At 37.6% G+C, this 14,186-nt stretch overlaps 1 protein-coding gene across 1 annotated transcript in view; it reads right to left on the reverse strand.

Annotated features, from left to right (window-relative positions):
* Nucleotides 1–8,427: 8,427 nt before the first annotated feature.
* CPD (carboxypeptidase D) overlaps nucleotides 8,428–14,186 on the reverse strand; it is a 71,993-nt gene continuing 66,234 nt past the window's right edge. Inside the window, exon 21 of the mRNA XM_061176801.1 lies at nucleotides 8,428–12,551. Coding sequence (XP_061032784.1) covers nucleotides 12,325–12,551 — 227 coding nt within the window. The 3' untranslated portion in view covers nucleotides 8,428–12,324. The remainder of the gene's footprint in view (nucleotides 12,552–14,186) is intronic.

Here is a 14,186-nt window from a genome sequence, read left to right on the forward strand (position 1 = left end):
GTCATTTCCACGCCTTCTTCCGCTTGGCGCCAGGGCCGATGGGATACGTGAGCTTCCACAGACACCGCCACCTGGCGGTCAATTCATCATTTTACACCTTTTGAGCAGCGAGACTGACAACTTCAGGTTTAGCACCTGACACTCCCTGAACATCTGCCTTTCTGGTGTTGGTATCCGCTCTCCGCGCCCTAAACCTACATCATCGCCCTCAGCTGGGCTTATCCCCTCTCCAACAGGGACCTCCCAGGCTGAGAAGAAAGTTATCCTTAGACGCAACTACCTGTTTCCTTCACCTTCTCTCAAATGTGTATCTTCAGCCAGCCTCTTTCTCTTCTCCAAGCCAGAGGCTCTTTTCTTCCCAAGACCAACCCCTTCATGCTACCTCCGCCTATGCTCAATTATCCCACATCTCTGATATATGTGCTCTTCTCCACTGGCCGCCTTTCCCTCTGTCTACGGTAGAATCCCAGCCCTCTTTCCTTCTCAGCCGCCAAATCTAAAAAGTGTGTGCTAACTGCTTCCATGTGCCTCATCCTGACCCCTCAACCTGTTAAAATCAGCTGTCCAAACTCACTCTTTATAGATACATAAATTATCACAGTTTGCTCGTGTCCACATTTTACCAGTTCTTGTGAAATGCAGAAATCTTACCTCTTGTAAAGGTTTTAAAATCACACCTGGGGCTTCCCTGGTGGCGCAGTGGTTAAGAATCAGCCTGCCAATGCAGGGGAAACAGGTTCAATCCCTGGCCTAGGAAGATCCCACGTGCCGCGGAGCAACTAAACCCGTGCACCACAGCTACTGAGCCTGCGCTCTAGAGCCCGTGCTCCACAACAAGAGAAGCCACCGCAGTGAGAAGCTTGCGCACCGCAACGAAGAGTAGCCCCTGCTCACCGCAACTAGAGAAAGCCCGCGCACAGCAACGAAGACCCAACGCAGCCAAAAAAAAAAAAAAAAAAAATCACACCTGTCCCTTTACTCACTACCGTATATAATTGTCTTTAATATTTCCTCTACATTCATTGAGAACCACATCATTATCTGATGTGTTATAATCTTTGCTTCAACTGTCAAACATAACTTACAGAGTTTAAAAGGAGAAGGAAAACCTGTGTTTACCCATTTTTAACTCTTCCCATTTTTCTTCCTTCCTGATGTTCCAAGATTCCTTCGTTTATCATTTTCTTTCTGTTTCAAGAACTTCCTTTAGCCATTTGTTAAATGAGTAGAGCAGCTGGAGACAAATTCTATTTGTGTTTCTTCATCTGAAATGTCTTGAATTTCCCCTTCGTTCCTGAAAAATATTGTTGCCATATTAGGAATCTGGGGTTGACGATTTCTTTTTTTCAGCACTTGAAAAATGTGCCAATTCCTTCCTGCTTCCACAATTTCTGATGAGAAATTGGCTGTTATTTGAATCGTTTTTCCACTATAGCTAAGGTATTTCTCTCTCTCTGCTTTAAAGACTTTTTCATTTTCTTTAATTTTCAGAAGATTGATTATGCTGTGTCTTAGTGTAGATTTCTTTGGTTTTATCCTGTTTGAGATGTGTTCAACTTTTTGAACCTTAGGTTTATGTCTTTTGACACATTTGGGAAATTTTCAGCCATAAGTTCTTCTAATACTTTTTCTGCCCCATCCTCTTATTCTTCTTCTTCTGGGACTCCGATGATGTGAATGCTAAATATTTTATTATAGTCCTGCATATCCCCGAGGCACTACTCATTTTTTTTTTGAAATTAAATAAATTTATTTGCTAAAGGCCAAAATGAACAAAATAACAAAAAAGTGTGTTGAAATTATCAAAGCAGATGTATAAAACCCAGACAAGCAGTCACTAATAAATGACATGCATCAACATGATAGTTATTTGGTAAATGCTACTTTTGCATAAATGTGCAAAGTCAGCATCACGTATTCAGGCTTCTGGTGAGCGCCAGTGTATTCTGTTATAAGGCATATCATTTCTAAACAGCAGATTATCTCATAATAATAGCAAACATGTTTAAGTGTTGGCAGTCTTCTGTGTTTTCTTTTTTCTTTTTTTCCTCCTTTGTGAGTTTATTTTTATGTACGAAAATAGTATTACAGGTTTATAGGAAGATGCAAAAGAAAATAATTTATCCATAATCTTATCAGTGACTTTTTCAAGCCTGTTTAATACCTTCTAGGCTCCCTGCAGGCACATATAGTTTATTAGAGATGGATGGTTTCTGACAGTCGCAGTGCCAATATAATGTGTGTAATTGGATTATTTTTCCAACTGACACTACTCAATTTTTTCAGTCTATTTTCTGTTTTTCAGATTGGGTAATTTCTACTATTCTGTCTTCAAGTTCACTGACAGGCATGTCTTTCCTCTGTCCCCTCCATTTTGCTGTTGAGCCCATTCACTGAGTTTTTTTTTTTTTTTTTTTTTTAAATTATTGTATTTTTCAGATCTAAAATTTCCATTTGGTTCCTCATTATATCTTAAATTTATTTGCTGAGACTTTGTATTTCTTTGCTGAGACTCTTTTTACCATTTGTTCTAAGATTATTTGTAATTGCTCATTGAAATATTTTTATTATATCCTTGTCAGATAATTTCAATGTCTGTGTCATTTTGATGTTGGCATCTTTTGTCTTTTTTCATTCAAGTTGAAAATTTCTGGGGTCTTGGTATGCTGAGTGATTTTAAAAATTGTATCCTGGATATTTTAGGTATTATAAGTCTCTGGATCTTATTTAGAACCTCTGTTTAAGCAGAACTCCTCTGACACTGTGCTGGTGGGAAAGGTGGGGAACTGCCTTGTTACTACCAGGTGGGAGTGAAAATTCAGGCTCTTCCTTGACCCCAAGTGAGGAGGGCGACTTGTTACTGCTTCTCATGTGCCCCCCACTGACACCACGGAAGGGGTCCTCATTACCACTGAGTGATAGTGAAAGTCCTGGTTCCCCATGTGGCCCTTTTTGATACCACCCAGGCAATGGGGAAGAGTGCTTCATTACAGACAGGTGAAAGTGGAGTCTAGGCTCCCCATTCAGACTTTGCTGGCAGAGGGTAGAGATGGGCCTTGGTTTTTTTCTGTAGCAATTGGCTGGAGTAGTACAATTGTTATGTAAAACTATTCTGTCCTGGTAGGTTGCCCCTTTCCTGGTCCTTTGGCTAGAGAAGTCTTTTCTTTGGGCTTTTTTGTCTGCACCCTTTGGCATTTCTGGGTTGCCAGCTTCTCCAGCATCCATTATGGGTTATATGAGGCAACATCTATTATGGGATATATGAGGCAAAAAGAAAACCAGGGAACTCACCACAGTGTCTTTTCTTGGATGCTGGAGGTCCCTTGGAGGTTCCTTGGAGGTTCCTAGCTGGTCTGCCTTCTCTCCACCTTTCTCAGTCTTCTTTGTTTTATATATAATGCATGACGTTTTTTGCTGTGCTTAGTGGGAGGAATAGAAGAGAAATACATCTAGTCCATTTTGTCGAGAAGTGAAAGCTTCCGTTTAATTTTTAATAGATTTCAATTATCTGCTAAAATTCTTCATCTTGCCTTATACTTTCTTGAATTTATTCCTTGCCATTGTTTTAAAGTTTCTGATTGATAACTGAAAAATCTGTAACTCCCGTGGGACTGTTTCTATTTTTTTCTTGATCTTTCATCATTTGAGCTGTGACAATAAAAGTAACTTTTAACTGGATGCTATATGTTATAGATTAAAATTTGTAGTAATCATTTGAGGCTCTAGATGGTATCTTGCTCCAGACACAGTTTGCTGCTTCTTGCAGGCAGTTCAAGTAGGGGCAGATCAGCTTACTCCAGTATGGGATGGGACTAATACCAAGTGGGATTCTACGTAAAAATTGGTCTGTTTCTGACTAGCCCTTACTTCTAATGTGTAGCCATTCAAGTGTCCTAACTTAAAGTTGACCGGTGCCCACTGCCTTGATAGGTGCTGAATTCATATTTCCTGCCACACAGTGGTACTGCCTAAAGCTTCTGCATGGTTCTCTGCCTCTTGCCTGGGCTCTCTGCTACTAGGCATCTCTAAACTCTTAGTCACCACTTATGAATCAACCAATAACGTAAGGTGAAAACTTCATTATTTTCATCCCTGAATTCCCTTTGCTAGGATCTTGGCCCCTAAGTCCTTGTTACTTTAGTAACTCTCCAATCCTTCAACAGGTTTTTTGGTTGTTGTTTAAAAATCCAAGCTTTTCTAATTATTCTTGATGGGAAGGTCTTTCTGTTTTAATCCACCCATAACTGGAAGTAAAGTTAAGTTATGTTATTATTTCTAACTTACCTGTAGATTATTTTGTATTTTTCGCATGCACAATCATATCTACAAATAATGACAAATTTGTTTCTTCCTTATCAATATTCATATCTGTTACTGATATTTCCGTGCTTCATGGCTGAGATCTCTTCTGTCCATATTGTAAAGTTCACATGCTTTAGTGGGGTTTTTGTTGGTTTGTTTTGGTGATAGGGAGGGGTCATAAGTGTTCCAATTTTGCAATTTTCATTTATCTTGCAGGACTGTAAATTTTCCTTTTTCTTTCCTCTCTCATCGCCTAATTGTCAAAAGGTACATCTCCTTTTTCACTTTTTTTCTGTATTTCAGAGATTGCCCGCTTAGATTACACCCGCCCCTTTAAATTGTGCTCACTTTGAAGCCCCTTCTCTATGGTTTGTGCTCTGATCTGCTTGCACATATTTTTTAGAGCATTCAGACTTATGGTGCACTTAGTTTTTTTGGCAGTAGTTTTACACTAACTTTAGGCCCATTTGCTGGCATCCTTCTCTCTTTCTTGAAGTTCATCTCCCTCTGCCTTCTCTCCACAAAGCCTTGCTCTGAGGTGGGATTGGGGCAGGCATGTGAAAGTATATGCAGAGATTTGGTGATTTTTCTCATTTTATTGTTAGTTTGAAGTTTCGAAATTGTCTGGCTTCAAGTTACACTGAGGTTTTTGTATAGATTTACTTTTTCCTTCTTGTTTTATTGCCTTATTTTACAATGAAATATTGGGAGATGGGGAGCTTAGGTTGCCACGAATGTTTTCAGCTACCTGGACGTTTACCTTCATTCTTTTTTTTTTTTTAATTTTTTGGCCGCACCATGCAGCACGTGGGATCTTAATTCCCCGACCAGGGATCGAACCCGTGCCCCCGGTAGTGGAAGCCTGTGAGCCCTAACCACTGGACTGCTAGGGAAGGCCCTCACCTTCATTCTTGAAAGATGTGTTCAATAGAGAATTCTATGTTGGAAGTTAATGTCTTCCCTGGCACTTCCAAAGTTTAATTTCACTGTACTGGTTTCCTTTGTGGGGAGTGATTCTAATCTCAGTCTAATTGCTAATTCTTTGAAGTTAATTTCTTTTCCTTCTGACTGCTTTACATTTTTTTCTCTTTGTCTTTGATGCTCAGCAGTCTCACCAATGTGTCTAAGTGTGGATGTTTACTTTGTCTGCCTTGGATGGAGTTTCATCTACAGATACCATTTATCAATTTTGGAAAATTCTCCGTCGTTGTCTCTTAGTTTCCTATGCTTCATTCTTTCTCCTCTTTCCCTCTAGAACAAATTATCAAACATGCGTTAGTCATATTTTTACCCCTCTCCTTCCTATTTTCTACCATTTTATCTCGGCTGCAGAGGAGAGAATCTATAGATCTGCCTTCTAGTTTCTGCTTCTCTGTGTCCAAACTGCCATTGCAACTATCCATTTTAGTTTCTGTACTTTCATTTCTAGAAGTTCTATTATTTTACCTGTGATAGTCTCAGGTTTATCTTTTATTTCTTTGAAAACAGTAAGTTTATTTGCTTTACAGTGTTTGATAATGTCATCGTCTGAAGCTGGTGAACTTTTTCTGCTTTTTTTACTGGTGGTGTCTGATTTCTCTACATGCTTAGTTATCTTTGTCCATGTTTGGTCATCGCTCTTGAAAAATAGTGAGATCTCCAAATCTAGGATGGAGATACCTTCCACTAGAGAAGATCTGAGTTGAACTAGAAGTAGTCCCATGTGGCTTGACACCTGGACTACCCAGGCTCTACATACCTGACTAGGTTCTAGACATCGTGTTCCCTCCTATGCCCACTCCTTTTCAAATGTGTTCCATTCAAGTCCTGCTGAATAGCAAACTGTACAATCCTTTCTCTTCTGCCCTCCCAACACCCACATCCTCCAAATAAAAGTCCAGCAGCCAATTCTATATTATCTTCGCAACTTTTCTGGAAATCTAAATCTTCTAAATTATTTTTAAAATCTAGCAGTCATCCAATTCAGCTATTACCATAATATGCCCATTCCCCATCTATCCCATTCCCTAACTATCTTTAGGATCAATTTTTCTGGGCACCTGCCATCTTTCAAACACCAAATCAGAAGTCAGTTGATCTTGAAAAACTCTAATAGGAATCATACAAAAATAAGTGATGATAATACTTACAAATATTGCCATAACTGCAAATACTCGAAATTAGTAGTGGTTCAGATCTAGCAATCTAGACCTTCCCTGTGATTCTTTCACTTTGGCTCAACCTCAGTGACAATCACAGAATATAATCCATGTTAAAACAATTTCTATTTAATCCATAATCTCTTTCTACATGTTGTATCTTAAATTTCTTCTCCTACTACTTTCCACCTACAGCTCTGACTGTATCAAAATCTCTTCATACGGCTTCTAATTGAATCAATAAACTGTCTTAGCTGAATTTGAGGCATCCATCTCTATATACTCCCACTTCCAATTATCACATTTTTCAATCTAATCAAGCTTCTCACCCTTCTGCTTTCAAGCTTTTTCCAGGCTGGCCTCTAAACTTGAACGACTTTCTACTCTAATTCTTGCTTGCCTCGTTGACATTTGTTTACACAGTAATAGGGAATAGGATTCCAGGCACAATGCCAAATAACATGCTTGCTTTTAACATTCTACTGATTAATGTAGGTGGAAATTGTGATACTAAAGTTAAAATTTGGCTTTATAGGCTGATTTCATTGCTTTTGGATTGGGAGTAATGGTGTATTTATCTGAGGTTTGTAAACAGCATAGCATCAGTTGGCATTCTAACTGCAAGTGAGAGTAAGAGATGAAGACCTACATGATAGCATTTATTCATAACTGAGTAGTGCATTAGCATTGAGAATTCATGTTTACTTTGCTGAGAACCATCAGCTTCTAGAAATCTGAAAAACCGAACATAATCGGTAGGTTACTATTTATAACACAAACCAAAAGTTTCTTGATTGAGTTATGAGAAAACTCCAGACAAAAATTCCGGAAAATATTTCAAACGTCGGGGGAAAAAGAGCCATCATTATGGTTCATATTTCTCGCAGCAGTTAAGTAAGGCTGTTTTCACTGAATAAGCATAAATATAATCTAATTTTATTTAAAAACAAATATGAAGCATTTGGCACAATTTAAAACTTTACTGCCGTGCTATAGACAATTTATGGAACCACATAATGGAAACTTTTTTTTTATTTTTAGTATTCATGTCTAGGGATTTCTTCTAAATTTAAAAGGCCACCTGTAAACAGATCTTTGTTCATATATTTGATAAAATAACTTTCTTTCACAGGGATCAGAAAACAGCAAATGATGCTGGTTACCATGGTAATTCAATTCTGAGTCAAATATTATGTTGGGCCCTTTGCTAACATTATTTCGCTTAATTCCCGCTACAATCCTTTCAGGTATTATTCCTTAACCAGTAGAGAAACTAAGACTCAGAGAATGTTAAGAAGCTTATACAAAACTAAGTCACATAGGAAGCAAGAGAAGAGCCAAGAGTCAGTCTGAGATTGGTTCAACTCCAAAGTCCATGCTCAGATCTCTATGCTGTACTTCCTCTATAGCAGACTTTCTTTTCAGAGGAACCAGTCACTATAGAAGCACAGCTTATTTCCATTTCTATTTTTCTGGTCTGGAGTATGAATTCCTTGTCAGCAGAGCCCATGTTTTTTATATAACTTTGTTTTCCCAATTCCTATTAGAGCAGCAGTAACAAGTTATTGCTAAATGAAAAGGGGATATTAAATTCATTGCCACTGTGCCTAAAAGTGCCAGGACACATTACTCTAACTCGGCTCATCTGTAAAAAGAACCAAATTTTAAACAAACAACCTTGAAATGGGTACATAAAGCTTTCAATGGCCACTTTTATTATGTTCATTGTGGAATGACTGGACACATACCTATCTAGCTGAGCTGTGGCTACTATGTAATTATTCTAGAAACATAGTTTTATTTTAAGTCCATTCATGAAGACAGAAACACTCTGCAGCTAACAACCTGTATTCCTTGCCTGGGACTATTTTTCCCCTCATATAGGTAGAAAAACTAAATCCATAACTTTCGAATTGGAACAGTAACTTTTTCTGGTCTATTGCTTTTGAAAAAAGATTATGAGACAAAACACAAAGAAAGACAAACATCATAAAATAACTTTTATACAGGATTAGTAGATCTGTTTACATATAAAAAACAGAAAGGCCCTCATTACAGTTAGATTTCACATAAATTACACAGATTGACTTTTTAAAACTACTATTCAACTTTGTTTAAAGTCCCTTTTAAAAATTTCATTTTGAAGGCACAGTGCATGAAAATGAACCAAAGACTGAAGCACTTGAGATGACTGAGTTTTGGGCACCTCATATAAATAGCTATAGATTGTTGTGGAGCTGGGGAATGTCACTCTGAAAAAATGGGGAGGTGAATAGTTGATTTTTAATCTGTGTGTAAAAAAATACCATTATGGCATACCTCCAGAAAGTCTGCAGCATGGCCAGCATAGAAGGTAGCTAGTATACTCATGTTATGCCAGTTGTAAAAGCCATAATCATACATATTTATATAATTTATATCCAAATGCCTCAAAATGGTAGCCTATTTTCAAATTTCACAATAGATTCTGCCAAATGGAAATCAACTAGGATAATATTCTGAAAGTCAAGTGGAATATTAATGAATTATTGCTAAAAATAGGAGGATCGGATGTTGGGAAACATTTCTTCATGAACTGGAAATCCAAGTTCAGCTGACATTAATCAAGGGCTCTAATCACCCCCCCAAAATCTGCTTTAATTAAAGCAAATCAGAAACCAAATACTTATCAAAAATTTGCTATATAGAAGATCATTGAACATCAACCATAGTGGACTTTTTTGTAGTAACATTAAAGTTGCTACTGTTAAAAACAATTCCACCAGAGAACCATAACATAGGGCACTATTACAGCATTCATAGCCAAGAAGCTTTTAATACAGCAAGGATAAAACCTGGCACAAGTGCACTTCAGGCCACAAGAAAATAAAATGATTTACTGTCTAGAATAAATGGAAATAGAAGACCAGGTCCTGGTTACTGAGTAACCTGGTGTTAGCTCAGAAACACAATAAGCTCAGGCATAAGCACTACCTTTTATTTATTTGTCAACTCATAATTAGTTTTAAGTTCAATATTCATTAATTCAGCAAATCCCATTCAGGTGAAAGTTACCAAAGATTAACCAATCAATCACACTGGGCCAAATATACATTACGTTTCCTTTCTGGAGGATGACAAAGTCCCAAAGCACATCCCCTCCAAAGAGAATTGCAAGCATTCCTCAACTGGATGGGATCCCAACTACTACTCAAATGTTCAGCAAAGTACATCAAAACTAAAGGGTCTTTCCTTCTGAAATTAACTTGAGTTCATCTTACTGAACTGCATAATCAGTACAAGTGCATTTACATAGGCAGACACTTTGAACATTACCTACTCAATCACTTTGCTTTTATTAAGGAGCTGGGAGGGAAGAAGGCTTACAAACTGATCACCAGGACAAAAAAAAAAGCCTTGTGAGTAAAGAAAGGCACAACTCAGGCTTGGGCAAATTTCTTAATACTGTGATACTTACTTGCCTCCATGACTCCAAGGAAATGGGAAGTCTCTAGGAGAAATACTGAAGAAATGCATTCCCCATGCCATATGGCTTCAATGCCTTAAGCAGTTAATGTGGTCTAATATTAGATTAGATCCACAAATAAAGACAAAGCAGGGCAGAGAACACAGTCTTAGTAGTCATTATCCTGTACATTCATGTTAACAGGTAACACAGGCTGAGAAGGCCTTGTTTTCCAGAGCAATGCATTATTTAGAAATTCATTAGAGATTCAAGATTCATAGCAGAATTTGGTTTCCCTTTCAGGAAAAATTATTAAAAGAACTATTTGTACGTTCATCTCTAAAAATAGTTTACACATGCTTAAAAGGCATGGACTCCAGCCACTGTGATGTACAGTGAAAGACATGTTTAAGACAGAGATGAATTTAAAAGGCATCCTCTAGTGAAGACCAATGCTAATAAAGTAAAGGCTGTCATGCCAACTTTGTTTCATTTCTACCTGCAACGTCCCAAGCAGAGCCAGCCACTCATAGGCCCTTTGTTGGTTTTCTGACTTTGCACTCAAAAATAAAGCTGCAAAGAGCAATACCACCACATCATCCCCTTAAGGAAAATGCAGAGCATTATTAGAAGAAGTTAAATCATGTATATTTCATTAAGTATTAGCACCCCACAAACTCTGTTCTGTGTACGTGGTGGGCTAAGAGTGGGGTGGCAAGGGCTCAAAATTTCGAGTTGTTAATAACAGGATTAATACCAGAATGACTTAACCTGGACCCACCCAAATTAGATCACAGATACTCATTAATAAATGTCATGACTTCATTATTCCTGCTAAACCAAATCTCTGTTTATGAAGCCACTTTGGGTACATTTCTCACAATACTTGGTTGAATGACCTAGATGGGTGGTAAACCACTCCACATGAAGGCTTTGGGATGATAGATACATTAATGGATATAGAATACAACTTGAAAAGATGAGAGCAAGTTTTTTGATCCCCTGATTTAGTACAAGTTCAGCAGCAACTTGGCCATTAAAACATTCAAAGGTATTAAACCATTAGATCATTGGTAAGACTCATACTTACAAAAAGCATCATTTCCATTGAATAGCATGATATGACAGACACAATAAAACGCAAATCTTTTAGGCCTTTGCAGTAACCCCACTGGCACTGAAGATAACACTTTCTCACTACAGTGTTACTTTTTTTTTTTTTTTAACGGAGGGAGCCATATTTAAGTGCTTTCAACTGAACTTTTAACAAAACTGGTTGATCAAGAAGAGACTGTCAAATGAAACACTGGACAAAGAACCCATTCACACGCAGAGGCCTTTACGAATAAGGTTGGCCAAGCTATTTCAATAACAGGATGCTATGATAGGGCGCTGGCTTGGGCTAACAGGAAGTGTAGATATTCCGTATTCAAATGTAGGTTAAGAATGTGCAAGTAGGCCTCTTCCACGCTTCCAGGTATTTTCAGTAGAATTCAGATCTTGTCGATTGCCAGGTCATCTGAAAACCCTAAGTGTACAACATAGGAAAAGGTTCAAATTTAGGAAATAGTAAAGAATTAGGCATTCCTAGAATAAACTAGTGCTTCACAGATAAAAGCAACAGCACCTGTGGGTTTTTACCAAGTTAAAAGATAGGCAGCACGAGTTTTAGCTTTTGCTAGATCTCCCTCTCAGCTCTACGCAAATGGACACTGAGATCTTTTACAACAGTCAACAAGTTCTCCCTTAAAATGGGGATGTTTACAACTTTGCTAAACCTTACACAAGAGGTAGTGAAATCCTGCTTAGAGCACAGCCCACCAGTTCTAATCTAGCCTTGGAACAGGTAGAAAGCCAAATACAGAAGCCCGTTTAATCATTTCCTAATGTTACATAAGTTTCAAAATCAATTCAGCCTCCATTAAACCTGAATAATAAGAGAAACTCCAGCTATTTAATAACTAGAGAAAAGTACTCCTCAATAGGTTGAAAAAACCTCAAGTTTTTAAAGCTTTATGTCAGATTCTGACTGCTGTCCCTGCCTTAATGTTTCTGGATTCTTTTGGCCATTTAAAATAAAGAGAAAAAGCTAAAGCCACTAGTAAACACCTGGTGTGCAAAATACAACATCCACTAGTTGGCTTTCTTCAGTTATAGCATAAGCTCCAAACAGCTCAGCTTAAATTAAGAAGAAAAACAAAGTGGCTGTCCCATCTCTGCATAAATAGAAAGCAGATTTTTTTTTTTTAAGGTAAGAGTACTTTAAGGAGGGGAAGTTCAAAACTGCCAGCCAAATTCACAGAGAATACAAATTTAGCAAGTTAACTTCCCAAAGCTCTTTGAAGAAGCAAGATAGTCTCTCTTCTTAATGCAGTGTCTCCCAAAAGGAACTGTAACTTTGCTTGGTACTTATGCTGGGAGAGATGCAAGGTGTGTGTTTCAATGTTTGCTGGAATATAATGTTTCCTCTTCAGTGTCTGTTTCATCCTGGAACTCATGGCTTAAGAGAGACTTCTTGGAGCCGGTTGACATCATGCGAATTTCATCTTCATATTCATCATGATGCTGCCTGAGCCGATGAAAGCCATCCTTGTGTCTGTTAGACTTGATTGAGCAGATGCACCAAATAATGCAAGCTGTTAGGATCAATGCCGACATGGTGGCACCTGTCAACCAAAACCATCACGTGAGTGGTGTTCTAGTTGAAGAATATAAATAAGCAGCTGCTTACAATAGCACTTTTTATATTATGCCCTTCATTTATTTTATTTTTATTTCACTCACTTAAAAACAACCTTTTTTATTACACAAGTAGTACATGTGTCATGTGCAAAATTAGAAAAATACAGATAAGCAAAATACTAAAAACCCATACCCCAAACTCCACTTCACATCTCCATTACCCCGAGGTCATTTTTAACAACCCTAGGGCATATTTTTTCTGGATTTTCCTTCACGTGTGTGTATGTACACCTATATTTTTTCTTTTACCACAATGAAATCAAACTGTGTCTACTGTTGTGTAACCTGCTTTTCATCAATCAATGACTTCCACTTTTCTCTTCCGGCAAATTTTCATCTCATCCCAAACCCCTCATTTATTTAAAATATTTTTACATAAGGTTATCAGAATAACAGTCTAAGTAACAGAAAATAATACAAATAAAATCATAATAAAAATTAAGTTCATGGGACTTCCCTGGTGGTCCAGTAGTTAAGACTCCAGGCTCCAGTGCAGGGGCCCCTGGTCAGGGAACTAGATCCTGCATGCATGCCACAACTAAAGATCCCACATGCCGCAACTAAAGATCCCGCACGCGACAACGAAGATTCTGGGTGCCGCAACTAAGACCCGGCGCAGCCAAATATTAAAAAAAAAATTAAGTTCACAACAGCAAATGGGTGGCAGAGCCAGATTTAAACTGAATCCCAGCTCCTATGTTTCTAAGCACTTAGTGATTTACGCTTTATCCAATTCAAGTGAAGAACACTACCGTAGTTTCATCTTCAAGGAATTCATGGAGAAGACTCTGACAAGTACAGGTTTCTGGTAACTGATTGTACTGCTGAACTGAATGAATAAGCATTTTCAGAACTCTAATGAAAAACTGATGAGCTCATAAAAGTGCTAACAAAAGATCAAGATGAAAAAAAAAATTAATTACATGGGATTGAGTGAACTGATGAGGATGATTATAATTTTTGTGACTTTCTGTTTGAATTAAAAAAAAAATCCCACAAGGACTCAGAGGCAAAGAACATACAAATCAATTTTCACTGCAAAGTAAAGGAGCTGTTACAGTGGAGGATTACTGGACTGAATGTCTATATTATGACATAGTATGAGTGTGTTTCGTGTTTGGTAATTGCAATCATTGTTGCTTTTGTTGTGGTCATCCATTTACAATGCTTGGTGTCAGTCTATTTATCTCTTGTAAAAATAAAATACAGTGTGTGTGTGTGAAAAAAAAAATGCAGGTTGATGATGATAATGACAAAAAATACTAAAAAGGAGCATAAGAAAATTAAAATAATTTTAGTTATTGGACTAAGTTCTTTATAGGTTTATTGAATTGCTTTATCTTATTGAAATTTATACTAGAGAGTTTGTGGTGGAATATATTTTTACTTTAAGCGAAATTATTCTCTTAGATAAATATTCTGTTTTTTCTAATATCCTATCTTCAGCACTTTTAAACTTCAGAGTGAAAAATGTTCATGTCGCTAAAAAAAAAAAAAAAAAAAAAAAAAGAACTCTACCGTAAACACCCCACAACAGGCTCTATGATTTGACCATGTTT

This window comes from Eubalaena glacialis, chromosome 19 (assembly GCF_028564815.1).
Source record: "Eubalaena glacialis isolate mEubGla1 chromosome 19, mEubGla1.1.hap2.+ XY, whole genome shotgun sequence".
Classification (NCBI taxonomy): Eukaryota; Metazoa; Chordata; class Mammalia; order Artiodactyla; family Balaenidae; genus Eubalaena; species Eubalaena glacialis.